We start from the raw sequence: 15,074 nt of genomic DNA on the forward strand, positions 1-15,074 counted from the left end.
TTGTTTCTATTCTTATATTCCTAGGCTTTTGTGGTGTGTGTAACTGTCCTTTGCAATTAGAAATGGAATAGGGTTCCCTAGTGGTGGTGAAATAAGAAAATCCTGTGAAACTTTTTACCTTATTAATATGATGCAGAAGGTCTAGGAACACTACATCAGCATCTCTGGAGGCTGCAATTCGTCCATGTACCTAGAGTTTGAACACTCGCTTGCATAAAAGAATGAATGAAAGACGTTCCCTTGAGAGTTGTCAGGGGATCTATTGAGGGCACAAAAATCTTAAAGAGTCTGGTACTCAAAGTCTTTCATCAAAGGGTCTTCTCCCCAGTCGTCTGGAGTCATAGCCCCTACAGAGCACCTTCTTCATCGCTCCTATCATGTCCTTGTTGCGTAGGGTATATATGACAGGGTTGACCATGGGGGTGACAATGGTATAGAAGAGAGAAATGAATTTGCCGTGATCCTGAGAATAGTTGTTGCTGGGCTGGAGGTAAATGTAGATGCCTGTGCCATAGAACAGGGAGACCACTGTGAAGTGGGACCCACATGTCCCAAAAGCTTTCCTCTGCCCTGAAGCTGACTTTATTCTTAACACTGACCTGACAATCCGACCATAGGAGAACGTGATTAATGCCACAGGTATGAGGAGAATGACCATGCTGAGAAAGAAGGCCTCAGACTCATTCATAGTGGTGTCAACACAGGCAAGCTTGAGCAGTGGGGCAACATCACAAAAGAAGTGATCTATTTTATTTCTCCCACAAAGTGGTACAAGGAAAATGAGCACCGTCTGCAATGAGGAGTTGGCAAAACCAATGAACCACGATGCAGATGCCATCAGGGCACAGAGGCGAGGGTGCATGATCACCGTGTAGTGCAGGGGCCTGCAGACGGCTGCGTAGCGGTCAAATGCCATCACCCCTAAGAGGATGCATTCTGTGCCTCCCAACCCTAGAGAGACGAACAGCTGAGCTACACAGCCGCCAAAGGTGATAGACTTGTCTGCTCCCCTGAGATGAACCAGGAGCTGAGGAACAGTGCTGGTCGTGTAACACAGGTCCAGAAAGCTTAGGTTGGAGAGAAAAAAGTACATGGGAGTATGAAGGTGTGGGTCCAGGAGGGACAGTGCAATGATGGTCGTGTTTCCCAGCAGGGTGAGCAGATAGAAGATCAGAAGAACCACAAAGAGGACTCGCTCGAGTTGAGGCCGGTCAGAGAAGCCCAGCAGGATAAACCCAGTGAAGGAACTTCCATTTTTCTGCTCCATCCTTTCTTACATGTTTCCTGTCAAGACCAAGAATTTAGCAATTTTTTAAAGAAATCTTCAAAACAATAAAAAGTTGGCAGGAGGGAGGATCTATATCTTGTTATAAGACAGGCCATGCATTTTATAAGTAACTATTTGAATAAACGATGGACTCATCAAATTGAACAATTAATTTCAATTTAGTTCCACATTACCACAAAAAAGTAAATCATTAATATTTAATATAAGAAAAATCAAATAATGAGCCTGTGTTTACATCAGTCATAGGTACAAAATGTCTCTCAGTCTCAGTTTTGTAGGTTTAAAGAAATACAAAAATATTTGTACACTTCAGAGAAAATGGGGTTTTGGGAATAAAGGGAAAGAAACCGGAAAGAATGGAAAACACATGCAGACAGAGAGGGACTCATTATGTTTCATATGTATCTCATAATTCCACACAACTGAAATGTACACACTACACGTCAGAGATTATAACACAACATGATCTTGAAAATAAACTCAGGGATAGTAATTTATGACCTGGAATATATTTATACAAAGAATTCAATTACATTCAAACTATCACTACTAGTTCTGCATATAAACATACATGTGTGTGTGGTAGTAAAACAATTAAGTAGTCAGAGAGAAATTGACAACACCACCATTCAAACAGTGTTTAACTTTTGTCCGAAAGATGCTTAAAAGTACCATATCATTTTAACAGAAACTCCAAAAATTCATTGGCTGTGCAGAGTCCTTTGGAATCAGAACTCTAAAATCCAGTGGCCAACACTTTCCTCTTCCTTCTGCAGATTTCTGTTTCACACATTACCATCTAGATGTCATTAAATTCCTGAAAGAAGTAGGCTTATTCCCTATCAACATTCTAATCAGAATAAACATTTAAAGAGTTATCCAAATGTGTGATCTATGTAAAAGGTGTAATGCTTTACATCATTCCCTATGATAAAATAATTACATAGGTAAATATATAAAGATAGATACACTCTCAAAGCAATGACAGGTCAAAGAGCTACAATGCAGCACCTAGCATATTACAAGGAAAGGCATACAGGAAAGCATATATTGGTATTGTCAATATAATAATATATTATTAAATATATTAATTATATAATGCCAGCCCTAAGGCTCCAAGGCTCGTCTGATGACATTTTCATCCAACTTCCTAGTACTGAATGAGCGTAGTAACATACCAATGAACGAAGCATCAGAAGACAAGTATTTCAGTTCTATCATATCCACATGGGTAGGCATCCAGTACATTATTAATTCTTCCAAGAGTTTAAAATCTGAATAAAGTTTGTGGATAGACCCATCGACCTGTGAAAGAAATTGGTACAACACTGGCATAGAAACTGAATAAAGGATGTAATATTTGACACTTTTTGATGCCTTCTTGGATTTCCTATAAAGATTGATCAGTGGTGTCCAAAAAACAAAATCTATATACAAACAATTTCTTAATAGAATTAATTATAATGGTACGTGAGACAGTCTCGATGTTCAACAACAGGGAAGATCCCCTCACTCACACCTGTTCAGAAGAGCAAATAAAAATAAACCACGCTTCAGTCTCATGCACAACTGCAGAAATATACATACATTTATCTGAAACACACATCTGACAATTTTTTAAAAATATTTTTAAGTTTATTTATTTTGTGAGAGTGAGAGAAAGTAGAGCAAGCAGAAGCAGGAGAGGAGCATAGACAAATGGAAGGAGAGAGAGATGCAGACAGACAGAGAGAGAATCCCAAGAAGCCACCTCACTGTCAGAGAAGAGCCCAACCTCACACCTGTGACATCATGATCTGAACTGAAGTCAAGAGTTGGAGGCTTACCCAACTGAGCCACCACGCTGACAAATTTGAAATGTGCTTTATAAAGGAAACACTCACTAACGTGAAGGACGGCAAACATAAAATGCTAACTCACCCAAAATACCACCAATATAATACTGCAACATTAGAAGAAAATAATGATATATTTTAACATTATCATACCAATAATGACTAGGAAGAAAGTGGAGAAAAGATAAATCCCTGGTGAAATGAATTTGTATAAACTTCTTGCTGCTTTACAGGATTTTATGTGTATGTGTGGGTTCCAAAAAAAAAAAAAATACACACACACACACACACACACACATATATAAGAATGTGGACCTTGGGGCGCCTGGGTGGCTTAGTCGGTTGAGCGTCCGACTTTCGCTTAGGTCATGATCTCGCGGTTCGTGGGTTTGAGCCCCGCGTCGGGCTCTGTGCTGACTGCCAGCTCAGAGCCTGGAGCCTGTTTCAGAGTCTGTGACTCCCTCTCTCTCTCTGACCCTCCCCTGCTCACGCTGTCTCTCTCTCTCTCCTAGAAATAAATAAAACATTAAAAAAAAAAAAGAATGTGGACCTCAGCTGTCATGAAATTATGATACAGAAAAATCAGTAATAAAAATTATGCATAAATTATTATTTTACATACAAAAAATAAATACTTGAAAAGAGTATACATTATATATAGAAAGGGAGAAAATATTATTAAAATAAAAATAGATTCTATAAAACAAGTGGCATTTTATGTAATGACGACCATCAAAAAAGTATATATTGAAATGACACCTCACAAGAGCACAATTTTACAACAGTAATTGGAAGAACAGGCATCAATGAAAGATGTTAAATGCTTAGTACTGACGCACATGAGGTGATACAGGAGTAGTTTACCGTTTGCATAATTGTTCAAACGGACACAAAATAACATTTTAGTCAAAAATACAAATTTCCACACTAGATATTCATATGTACACACATTTTAAAGTCAAAAGATCTCAGAACAATGTCTCCATATAAGACATTTCCAATGTATGACATTCACTGATACACTGACACACACACGCTGCCCTGTCCAGCTCCTGAATGAACCCTGGAAAAGGACGGACAAGAATTCCGCAGCCCCAGTGCTACGACTGAACCGCTACTGCTCTCATGATGCTTCCAACTCACAGGTCTGAGCTGACCTCACATACAGGAGAACAGACCCCCGGTGACAATGGAGGACGAGCAAGTGAGGGGCTGCAGCCATCAGTAGACAGGAAATGAGAGCTGATGGACACTGACGCTGCCGTAGGGCAGGTTCTACGGAAGAAGGGGGTGAAGTAGGAATTCCACCGCGTGTTGTTTCCTCAGGGAATGCCCTCGGGATAAACGGGGTGAGGGAAGCAAAACGGAGCAGAGAATGCCGCTAAGCGAGGATGTGGTCTCGCGTGGAACAGAGCATGAGCCTGATCCCATGAGAAACTGAACAGAACTCTCCAGTAGAACCATCCGTGTGTGATGGTAGAAATACTCCGTCCTCACTCCCTCTCCACCTGTCGCTCCCTGCGCATTTAAAATGTGCTATGTACAGGGGTGCCTGGGTGGATCAGTCAGTTAACTATCCAGCTTTGACTCACTGTTGGTGAGTTCGAGTCCCTCATTAGGCGCTCTGCTGTCAGCACAGAGCCCACTTGAGATCCGCTATACACCCTCCTCTCTCTTTCCCTCCCCTGCTTGTTCTCTCTCTCTCAAATAAAATAAAAAAATAAAGAAGCATACTAAAAATAAAATGTCTTAGCAACAAAAATAAAAAATAAGAAAATGTATGAGCCAAGAAACTGAAATTACATTTTAATTGTAATGAATTTAAATTAAAATAGCTTCCTGTGGATACGTCCCAGTGCATCGGACAGCCCGGCTCTGGAGCATGAATTGCATCAGGTTCTGTCCTGCCTTGGCAGTGGCAGCCTTTTGTGCATCCCATCAGTCTGTCACTGGCTGTGAGCTCCCCCACCATGTTCCCAGACCTCCTGGCAACGTGACTCCTTTCAGCTGAGGGCAATCCTCTCAAGAAGGGAATGGCTGTGAAGCTCGGAGCCCATACTCGTAACAAAAAGAGTTTGCACTGGAGCACCAGCAGGTAAAGAGCGTCTGAGCAGGTCACCAATGGTGTTCACACAAGAGTCCATTCATGATCATGTACAAGGATAGAAGGACAGGACCTCGTGTACTTTATACATCACCTCAGTGCAATCTCACACACACACACACACACACACACACAAACACACACATACACAACTTGTCATTTTCCTAATTAATTAGGTAAACATTTAGGCTTCATACTACTTTTTTCTTCATCATATTGCTATTCGTACTCATGGGAAGGATCAGCTTTTCTGGTTAACAATAAAGTCAAAATACAGATGCATTGACATAATATTCACAAAATGGAACTTGCCTTTTGTAATTTTCAACATAGCATTTACAAACTCCGTATATATTTTAGATATTTTGTGGTAACTCTTAAGGGAGGAAGTAAGCATTTAGGAAATATAAATACTGACAGTGAGTTTACACATAGAGAACAAATATTGTCTTATTTCACAGACAATAAGGAATCAAAGGAAAGCATGGACAATGTAATTATGCATAAAGGGCATATTTTATGATCTCTTAATATGAATATTGAAGTTATTTTCTGCACAAGCATAGAGAGGTATAGTGAATGTACTAAAATATGTGAAATGTCTAGGAATGACATGGTGGCATTTGTAATGAACAATTAAATTTAATTCCTCTATTTGTTGAATTCCATAGTCGTTTCCTTCCTTTAGACAATTGACCATATATGTAAATCATTTAGTATTTTTGTTTCAAGAACAATTGACTGAAAATAAACTGACTTGCCAATTCCTAGAGCAACACAGACAGTTCCATTTTACTTACCTTTTTTTGCCTTCTCTTTCAGGATCTAAACTATTTCCCTACCTCACTTCAAGTTACTGCCTAAATACAGTTCTAGGATCGGAATGAGGACATGTAGAATCATTTAGTGTTTGCAGTAAACACAAAGGTTGACTATACCAGCACTGGCTCATCCATGAATTTTTCTTAAAATAGAATGCTTTCTCAGGATGACTTCATGTAGTACCAGAGATCTGCACTTTGCCTCTAGTAGATGATGAAGACAATTGCAAACTTTCAGGATAGTTTCCCGGGTACGATGACCTGCCTATGTGACAGTGAGACCCTTATGAGCAGGAGAGGGTGCCATGACACTGAGCTTTAGCTGTGCTGGCACAGAGAACCAAGTCCCTTCCCCTGCTGACCTCTCTGGGGAACATTGATGCCCCACACTCTTAATGAGCCCATGTCACTGAGCTGCCCACACGTGGCAATCCTCAGGGACAATGACTATGGAGAACAATGCCAGAGGAGACCTAACCTGTCTCTTTTATTAGTTCACATATCTCACAGAGGACAATAACTCCCTAGACCATCCCAACTACCTTAGCTGCCATCTGTGAATGACCTACGTGTTTTACAAAACACTTAAGATTTTTCTCTCACAATTGTCCAAAATATTTACATATAAATATATAAGGAAGATTCCATTCAGTTCCTTAATCTTAAATATAAATAAGTGAATGAATTCTTCATTTCATTTCATTTATAACCAAGTTATATGGCATCGCAAAGCTAAATATTAGGCACATTCTAATCTTTAGCATGAATATGAAGGGGGTCACTAAATCCTACCAAACTTCTAACATTCTGGGGAAAACAAACCTCAAATCCTCTAAAACACGGTAAAGTTTATAACCATATGTTTTAATGATGTGCTCAAACCATTTTAAAACTTATGTCTTTTTAATAAAACATACATGGTAACTTAAATTCAGCTAGCCTTTGCATTTAAGTTCCAAATGATTTTCAGTTTAGCAGGAGAGTTAAAATAATCACTACAGAAAAATAGAAGGAAGTTGATGGGTGGTTTGTGACTGTTTCTTCTAGATCCATAATTTCCAGTTCATTTATCATATTCAGTCTAAGACATAAACTACGTCCTGTTAAAAACATTCTTACATTTGAATTTTCCCAGTTATTCCCTTACCAGTTAGATACCATCCTGATAGTTATGGGGAGAACAGGCAAATACAATACACTATGGGTATCACACCTGCTACTATGCTTTTCATCCCAGACCTCGCTGACTGTTGCCAGTCTTCATCTGCTCAAATCAGTTTGATACTTGTGGGGCATTATCTAGTGATGCTGACCCAAGGTTCATAGCACTGGGGTCAGAAAATATGCATGGTACAATCGCAGTCTTTTCGTGTCTATTGAGACCTGATTTGTGTTTTGTTTTGTTTTAATTAGTTTCCTGGCCCACCATGGAGCCCAACACTCCCAACACCGGGCTTGAAGTCACACCCTGAGATAAGACACGAGCTGAGATTAAGGCTCAGATGCTTAACCAAACGACCTACTCAGTTGCCCCCATTCCTGATTTGTGACTCGGTATGTGATCTATTCTGGAGAATGTTCCATGTGCACTCGAGAAGAATGTGTATTCTGCTGCTTTAGGATGGAATGTTGAGCATGTATCTGTTAAGTCCATCAGTACCAGTGTGTCATCCAAATCCATTGCCTCCTCATTGATTTTCACTTTGTGGAAGCGAATGATTGTGGAAAAAATGATTTGTCCATTTATGGAAGTAGAATGTTAAAGTCCTACTATTATATTATTGTCCATGAGTGCCTTTATGTTTGTTAGTAATTGTTTTATGAATTAGGGTGCCACGATGTTGCGGGAATAAATATTTTACAATTGTTAGATTTGTTACATCTTCTTATTGAAGTCTCCCCTTTATTAGTAGTGTCCTTCTTCATCTCTTGTTACATGCTTTGTTTTCAGTTTGCTGATACAAGTATTGCAACCTCAGCTTTCTTTTCATGTCCATTATCATGATAAGTGTTTGTCCAACCTCTCACTTTGAAAATGCCTGTGTCTTTAGGTCTAAAATGAGTCAACTGTAGGCAGCATAAATGGGTCTTGGTTTCTTTATGCATTCTGACACCCTATATCTTTTAATTGGAGCATTTAGCCCATTTACATTTAGACTAATGATGGAAAGATATGTATTTGGTGCCATATTATTTCTTGTTCTGACATTCTTTATGGAGATATTTTCTATTTCCTCTAGCCTTTGCCACTTTTGGACTTTCCTTTCCACTCAACGAAGTCCTTTTCATATTTCTTGCAGGGCTGGTTTGGTGGTCACAGACCTCCTTTAGGTCCTGGGGGGAGGATTTTTAGTGGCTTGAAACAACAGTCATTTCATTATGTCTCATGGTCTTGTGGGTCAGGTTTTGGGCAGGAGCTCCATTGGTAGATCCATCTGTTTTATATGGTATCAGCTGAAGTCACTCAGTAGCATCCAGCTGCAGGCTGGTCTGGAGGATCCAATACTGTTTCACTCAAATGTCTGGTGTCTTGGTAGGCATGTCTGGAAGACTGCGCTCGGAAGGGTGCTTCTTTCTTTCTATGTGGGCTAGGGCTCTCCATGAGGTCTCTTTAGCCAAGCAGCCAGACTTTTTAACAAAAAGGGCCTAAGCTTAGGAGAGCATTCCAAGGAGATGAAGTAAAATCTACCAGTAACGCTTGGGATAGAAACTGGCACAACACTACTACTAGTCAAAGTGGTCACGTCTATCCAGCCTTAAGTGGAAGGGAAGTAGAGTGCAGAGTTGGGTGCTCTTGGTGGAGAGGTGGGGGGAAATGTCAAAGAACTTGGAGCAATCTTTACTCTGCCACAGTATTAAATTACCATTTCACAAATGAAAAAATTAGAGCACAGAGCAGTTAAATATCTTGTCAATATAATACAAGTAGGAAAGTGATGGGATGGAGATAAGTGTCTCCCACATTTGTTGCATTGATAGGATTTGTTTTTAGAGTAAAGGTGAAGTTTATCAGGTTTAAGCAATGGTGGAATACTTGAAATTAACATGTTCTTTTAATGGTATCAAATCTATTATGCCAAGTCAGTTGCCTGCATGAAGGAAACAAAAGGAATTAATTACTACATTTATAGAGTGTTCTACAACACAGGATTGGAAACCTATCTTATATTTTTACATTATGAATATTCAGATGATGGTTGAGGTGCGAATATTGTCTAAAGGACTTCCCACATTCCTCACATTTTCAAGATTTCTCACCATATAAATACTCTGATGTTGTGTAAGTTGTTAGACGAATCTAAAAGCCTTCCCATGATCCTTGCAGTCAGTCATAAGGTTTTAGACCAATATGAATACTTTGGTGTGATATAAGTTTGGAATAACGACTCAAGGCTTCCCAAATTCCTTACATTCATAAGGTTTCTCTCCAGGAGGAAGTCCATGATGAAGAATAAGATGATAACCATGACCAAAGGCTTCCCACATTGCTCACATTTATATGGTTTCTCACCAGTAGGGAGTTACTGATGTACTCGAAGGGCAGAGCCACACAGAAAGGCCTTCCACATTCTTTTTTTTTTTTTTTTTTTTCATTTATTTCCAGGAGAGAGAGAGAGACAGCGTGAGCAGGGGAGGGTCAGAGAGAGAGGGAGTCACAGACTCCAAAACAGGCTCCAGGCTCTGAGCTGGCAGTCAGCACAGAGCCCGACGCGGGGCTCGAACCCATGAACTGTGAGATCATGACCTAAGCGAAAGTCGGATGCTTAACCGACTAAGCCACTCAGGGGCCCCCCACATTCTTTATATTCATATAGTTTGTCGGCAATATTGAACTGCTGATGTCGAGTAAAGCTGTACGCTGTCTAAAGGCCTTCCCACATTTTGTACATACATAGAGTTTCTCACCAGTATGAACCCTCTGATGGAAAGTATGTTGAGATGAACTCTAATATTTGAAAAAGGAGACAAGAATATTCACAGGGAAACTAGTCTCTTTAATAAATCTCCTGAGCAAACTAAGGAAATACATTCAGAGAAATGAAACTGGAGCCTTATATTACACCACTCACAAAAGTTAACTTGTTATAGATTAACATGAAAACATAAGACCTGAAATTGTAAAACTCCTAGAAGACAACATAGAGAACACAATTCTTGACACTAGACACATTGACACATTGACACTTATCACATGAGGCTATTCTAGCATTATCCTACCTACTCACATAGCCTACTCTTTGTGATCCAAATTTCAATGCAAAGACTGAAAGAATGTGACTTCTAAATTTTATGTTATGACGCCTATAGGGGTATAGTTTGTTCCATGGAACGCTTGAGCGGTACAAGATTCTACCAATAACCAGTATTCCCACCACCTCCTGGAAAGTGTTTTTTTTTTTTCCTTTCAATGTGACCTGCAGGAATAACTTATACACTAGGATGTATTTATATTTCAGAACATACTGGAAATGCATCATTTATAAGCCAGTCACTTCTAAGTAGTATAAGCTAAGGAAACATATTTTCTTCTACTAATCATCTTACAAAAGTGTTAAGAGATGGGCCTACAGGAGACGGGATACGGAGCACATGTTTGTGCATGAGCATGTCTGTGTGTGCAAGTGTATAATAATATACTAATATATATGCTGCTTCAACCTAAATGCAAACCAAAACGTAACATGTTGTAGTAGAACATGAGGAGAAACATTCTTTGTAAATATAGATGGTTTTTCCAACAAGGACAGTGAAACTTGGGAGAGGTTAATTTCAGGCTAAAACCAATACCTTCTTAGCTAACATGCTTTCTTTAATTACATTAAAACAGAGTTCTCTTTCCTGAAGATAAACTAAGAAAGAACTTTCCAAAAATAATCTGACAAAGCTGCTTCGGTGTTTCCAAGTGCTTGAAATGAGGACTTAAAAATACATGAAAAAAAGAGGGAGCCTAGATGGCTCAGTCAGTTAATCATGCAACTTTTGTTGAAGTCAAGATCTCAGGGTTGCTGACTTTGAGCCCTATATCAGGCATTCCACTGTCAGCGCAGAGACCCCTTTGGATCCTCTGCCTCCCTCTCTCTATGCCCCTCCCCCACTTGTTCTTTCTCTCTCTCTCCCTCACTCAAAAATAAACAAACATTAAAATAATATTTAAGGGCGCCTGGGTGGCTTAGTCGGTTAAGCGTCCAACTTTCGCTTAGGTCATGATCCCGCGGTTCGTGGGTTCGGGCCCCGCGTCGGGCTCTGTGCTGACTGCCAGCTCAGAGCCTGGAGCCTGTTTCAGTCTGTGACTTCCTCTCTCTCTGACCCTCCCCTGCTCACGCCGTCTCTCTCTCTCTCCTAGAAATAAATAAAACATTTTAAATAAAAAAATAAAATAAAATAAAATAATATTTAAAATGCATGGAAAGTACTACTTTTGACCTGCTACCACAGAATCAGGGGGACTCTTCAGAAAGGCTTTGACCATTAATAATGACACGCCATTGATCATGAGGATCCAAAATAATCCAATCATTAGAAATGTCCAGGATGCTTCAGTGACACTCAACACACAGGTACAATGACTGAACAAGTTCACTTTCAAAAGAGGTTAAAACTATCCTCACAAATGGTTCACTAATCAGAACTTGCACTTCTTGAAGACCTCATATATTTTATTCAGTTCACATTGGTTAAAATACATCTGCCAAACAACGTAAATACAATTAAAATTTTAAAGCGGAGCCAGTGCGGGGACCCAGGGAGGCCCCCCAATATGGACCTCAATAGCATAGTGATTGTTTTGAATAGAAGCTACTGTGGAAAGGGCAGGTGCAAGGACATCATACCCTCTTCTGTCCCCCTAGAAGCAGGAAACACCTCACCTATAAAAGACCCCCACCCAGGACTAAGAAGTAAAAGACCGCTTAGAGTTGAGAAAGCTATAGAAATAAAACGGCTAATGTTTTAAAAATCTACTACCTCAGCCCAAATTCCACTTAGAATTCCCTACTAACTGAAGCTCCAAAAATTTGTTTTCTGTCTCCTGTCAATTTTGCACACATGAAGTATCTCCCTAAAAAAGGTATAAAAACCACATACTTTGGTCATTCCATTGGGTCTCAATTTCCTGACTGGGCCACCATGTACAGGTAAGAAAACTTTGGGTGTTTTCTCCTGTTACTCTGTCTCCTGTGAATTTAATTCCAAAACAGCTGGAAGAACCCTGGGGAAAGAAGGAAATGTCTCCTCCCAGAAGCCAGTGTCCTGTTCCTAAGGCCACATCAGGAACCCCTTCCCCTGATCCTCTGACCTCCAGTCATTCACCCTCTCCTTTCTGCATTACAGCCCCCCTTCCCCCATAAACCATGTGTCCACACACAATGGTTCCCAGAGTCCTCACCACCAGGTCTCAAACATGCCACAACACCACAAAGGTGAAAGAAAGCACTCAACTATGTCACAAAACAAGCATCTGAAAAGAAGTCACCTGCAAAGGAAGGGGTTACCAGGAATCTGTGACCTGTTCCTGTAACAAAAGGAAACCTGGTCAGAGCAGGACACTGGCAAACAGTAGTGGTAAAATGTACAGACTAGGAGACACAGGAGCGTATTATAGGGGTGACTGCACTCTGATGACGGATCCAGTAGTGTGCGAGCAGGAGGTATAGGGTCTGCTCAGAGAGCAGTTACCCACACTATACACACTGTCGTTATGCGAACTCACATCAGTCCTCAGGCCACAATAGGGCTACGAAAGTAGGGACAGGTGAACTTAGAATCTCTCATTCTTTGTCTTGGCTTACTGGTACCACCGGGGAGGGTGTGGGGGGATGGGTTAAATAAGTGATGGTGATTTAGGAGTACACTGGTGATGGCTGAAATTTTGAATTACTATATTGTACACAGTAAAATATAACACTGCAGGCTAGCTATAATAAAATTAAACTAAAAACTTAGGGGCGCCTGAGTGGTTTTGTCGGTTAAGTGTCCGACTTCGGCTCAGGTCATGATCTCACAGTCCGTGGGTTTAAGCCCCACATCGGGCTCTGTGCTAACAGCTCAGAGCCTGGAGCCTGCTGCAGATTCTGTGTCTCCCTCTCTCTCTGCCCCTCCCTCGCTCGCTCTCTGTCTCTGTCTCTCAAAATAAAATAAAGACATTAATAAATAAAATAAAAACTTAAAAAATACTAATAAAAATTAATTTCAAACAAAAAGCTTTTAGAAAAACAAAGAGTTCTTTTTCAAAAGTAAAACAGTATCACAATGGTGACAGGACACCACAGACTGATATACACATGGTTTTATCTGGATTGATATTAGCAGGTCTTTCTTTTACCTTAAAGTTGTTCTGCCAACCGTTCCCCTCCTACTTCTTTGAAAAACCTCTGATACAGACAGCCTATGGACATTCCAATATAGCCATGATCAAAATGAAAGAAAAGGTGATACCTCTTCAGCCATTGCTAGAAAATGCTAAAATGTTAATACTGATTACAGTGCTTTAGTGGTCTATTCCTATTTTGCTATGCTTTTATGGTGTGTGCATAATTCTCCTTTGCAATTAGAAATGGAATAGTGTTCCCAAATGGGGGTGATATAAAATCCTGTGAAACTTTATTATTAAATAAATATGAATATGATGCAGATGGTCTAGGAACACTTATTCAGCATCTCTGGAAGCTGCAATGAATCCATGAACTTAGGGTTTAAACAATCACTTGTATAAAAGAATAAAAGGAAATTCTCTTGAAGAGTCATTAGGGAAAATGGATGACACATGCAGGACACAAAATCTTAACGGCTCTGACATTCAAAGTCTTCCATCACAGGGTCTTCTCTCAAGGCATCTGGAGTCGTAGCTCCGAAGGAGCACCATTTTTATTGCTCTTGTCACATCCTTGTTCCGCAGGGTATATAAGAAGGGACTGACGATAGGGGTTATGATGGTGTAGAAGAGAGAAATGAACTTGCCCTGATCCTGGGAGTAGTTGTTACTAGGCTGGACATAAATGTAGATGGCCGTGCCATAGAAGAGGGAGACCACTGTGAAGTGGGACCCACATGTCTCAAACACTTTCCTCTGGCCTCTGGCTGACTTTATTCTTAAGACGGCCCAGACAATCCGACCATAGGAGAACGTGATTAATGATGCAGGTATGAAGAAAAAGATAATACTGAAAAATAAAATCTCTGACTCATACTCAGTGGTGTCAACACAGGCAAGTTTGAGCAGGGCACTGACCGCACAAAAGAAATGATCTATTTTATTTCTCCCACAAAGTGGTACCAGAAAGATGAGCACCGTCTGCAATGAGGAGTTGGCAAAACCAATGAACCACGATGCAGACGCCATCAGGGCACAGAGGCGAGGGTGCATGATCACCGTGTAGTGCAGGGGCCTGCAGACGGCTGCGTAGCGGTCAAATGCCATCACCCCTAAGAGGATGCATTCTGTGCCTCCCAACCCTAGAGAGACGAACAGCTGAGCTACACAGCCGCCAAAGGTGATAGACTTGTCTGCTCCCCTGAGATGAACCAGGAGCTGAGGAACAGTGCTGGTCGTGTAACACAGGTCCAGAAAGCTTAGGTTGGAGAGGAAAAAGTACATGGGAGTCTGAAGGTGTGGGTCCAGGCGGGACAGTGCAATGATGGTCGTGTTTCCCAGCAGGGTGAGCAGATAGAAGATCAGAAGAACCACAAAGAGGACTCGCTCCAGGTGAGGCCGGTCAGAGTAGCCCAGCAGGATAAACCCAGTGAAGGAACTTCCATTTTTCTACTCCATCCTTTCTTACCACATGTTTCCTGTCAAGACCAAGAATTTAGCAATTTTTAAAAGAAATCTCCAATAAAGACTCGGTGGGACTAGTCAGATCATACATCATATGTAAAGACATGGCCATGGGATTTTATCATTAACTATTTGAATAAATGATATACTTACCGAAATTGCATAGTTTACACCAATAGTTTCACATTATCACAAAAAGAAATCATTCATATTTATTATGGAAAATCAAATAACGTACCTTGTGTTTGCATCA

At 40.5% G+C, this 15,074-nt stretch overlaps 1 protein-coding gene and 1 pseudogene across 1 annotated transcript; both read right to left on the reverse strand.

The window, feature by feature from the left end:
• Nucleotides 1-295: 295 nt before the first annotated feature.
• On the reverse strand, nucleotides 296-1,267 carry LOC120227499 (putative olfactory receptor 2B8). The gene has a single exon (XM_039225606.1). The coding sequence runs from the start codon at nucleotides 1,265-1,267 to the stop codon at nucleotides 296-298; it is 972 nt and encodes a 323-aa protein (XP_039081537.1).
• Nucleotides 1,268-13,843: 12,576 nt separating this feature from the next.
• Nucleotides 13,844-14,815, reverse strand: LOC120227501 (annotated as a pseudogene).
• Nucleotides 14,816-15,074: the final 259 nt, after the last annotated feature.

This window comes from Hyaena hyaena, unplaced genomic scaffold (genome assembly GCF_003009895.1).
Source record: "Hyaena hyaena isolate Hyena2069 unplaced genomic scaffold, ASM300989v1 scaffold_2430, whole genome shotgun sequence".
Classification (NCBI taxonomy): Eukaryota; Metazoa; Chordata; class Mammalia; order Carnivora; family Hyaenidae; genus Hyaena; species Hyaena hyaena.

Excerpts from the sequence above, each read along its gene's own strand:
- LOC120227499 (XM_039225606.1), bottom strand. The coding sequence starts at position 1,267 with ATGGAGCAGAAAAATGGAAGTTCCTTCACTGGGTTTATCCTGCTGGGC.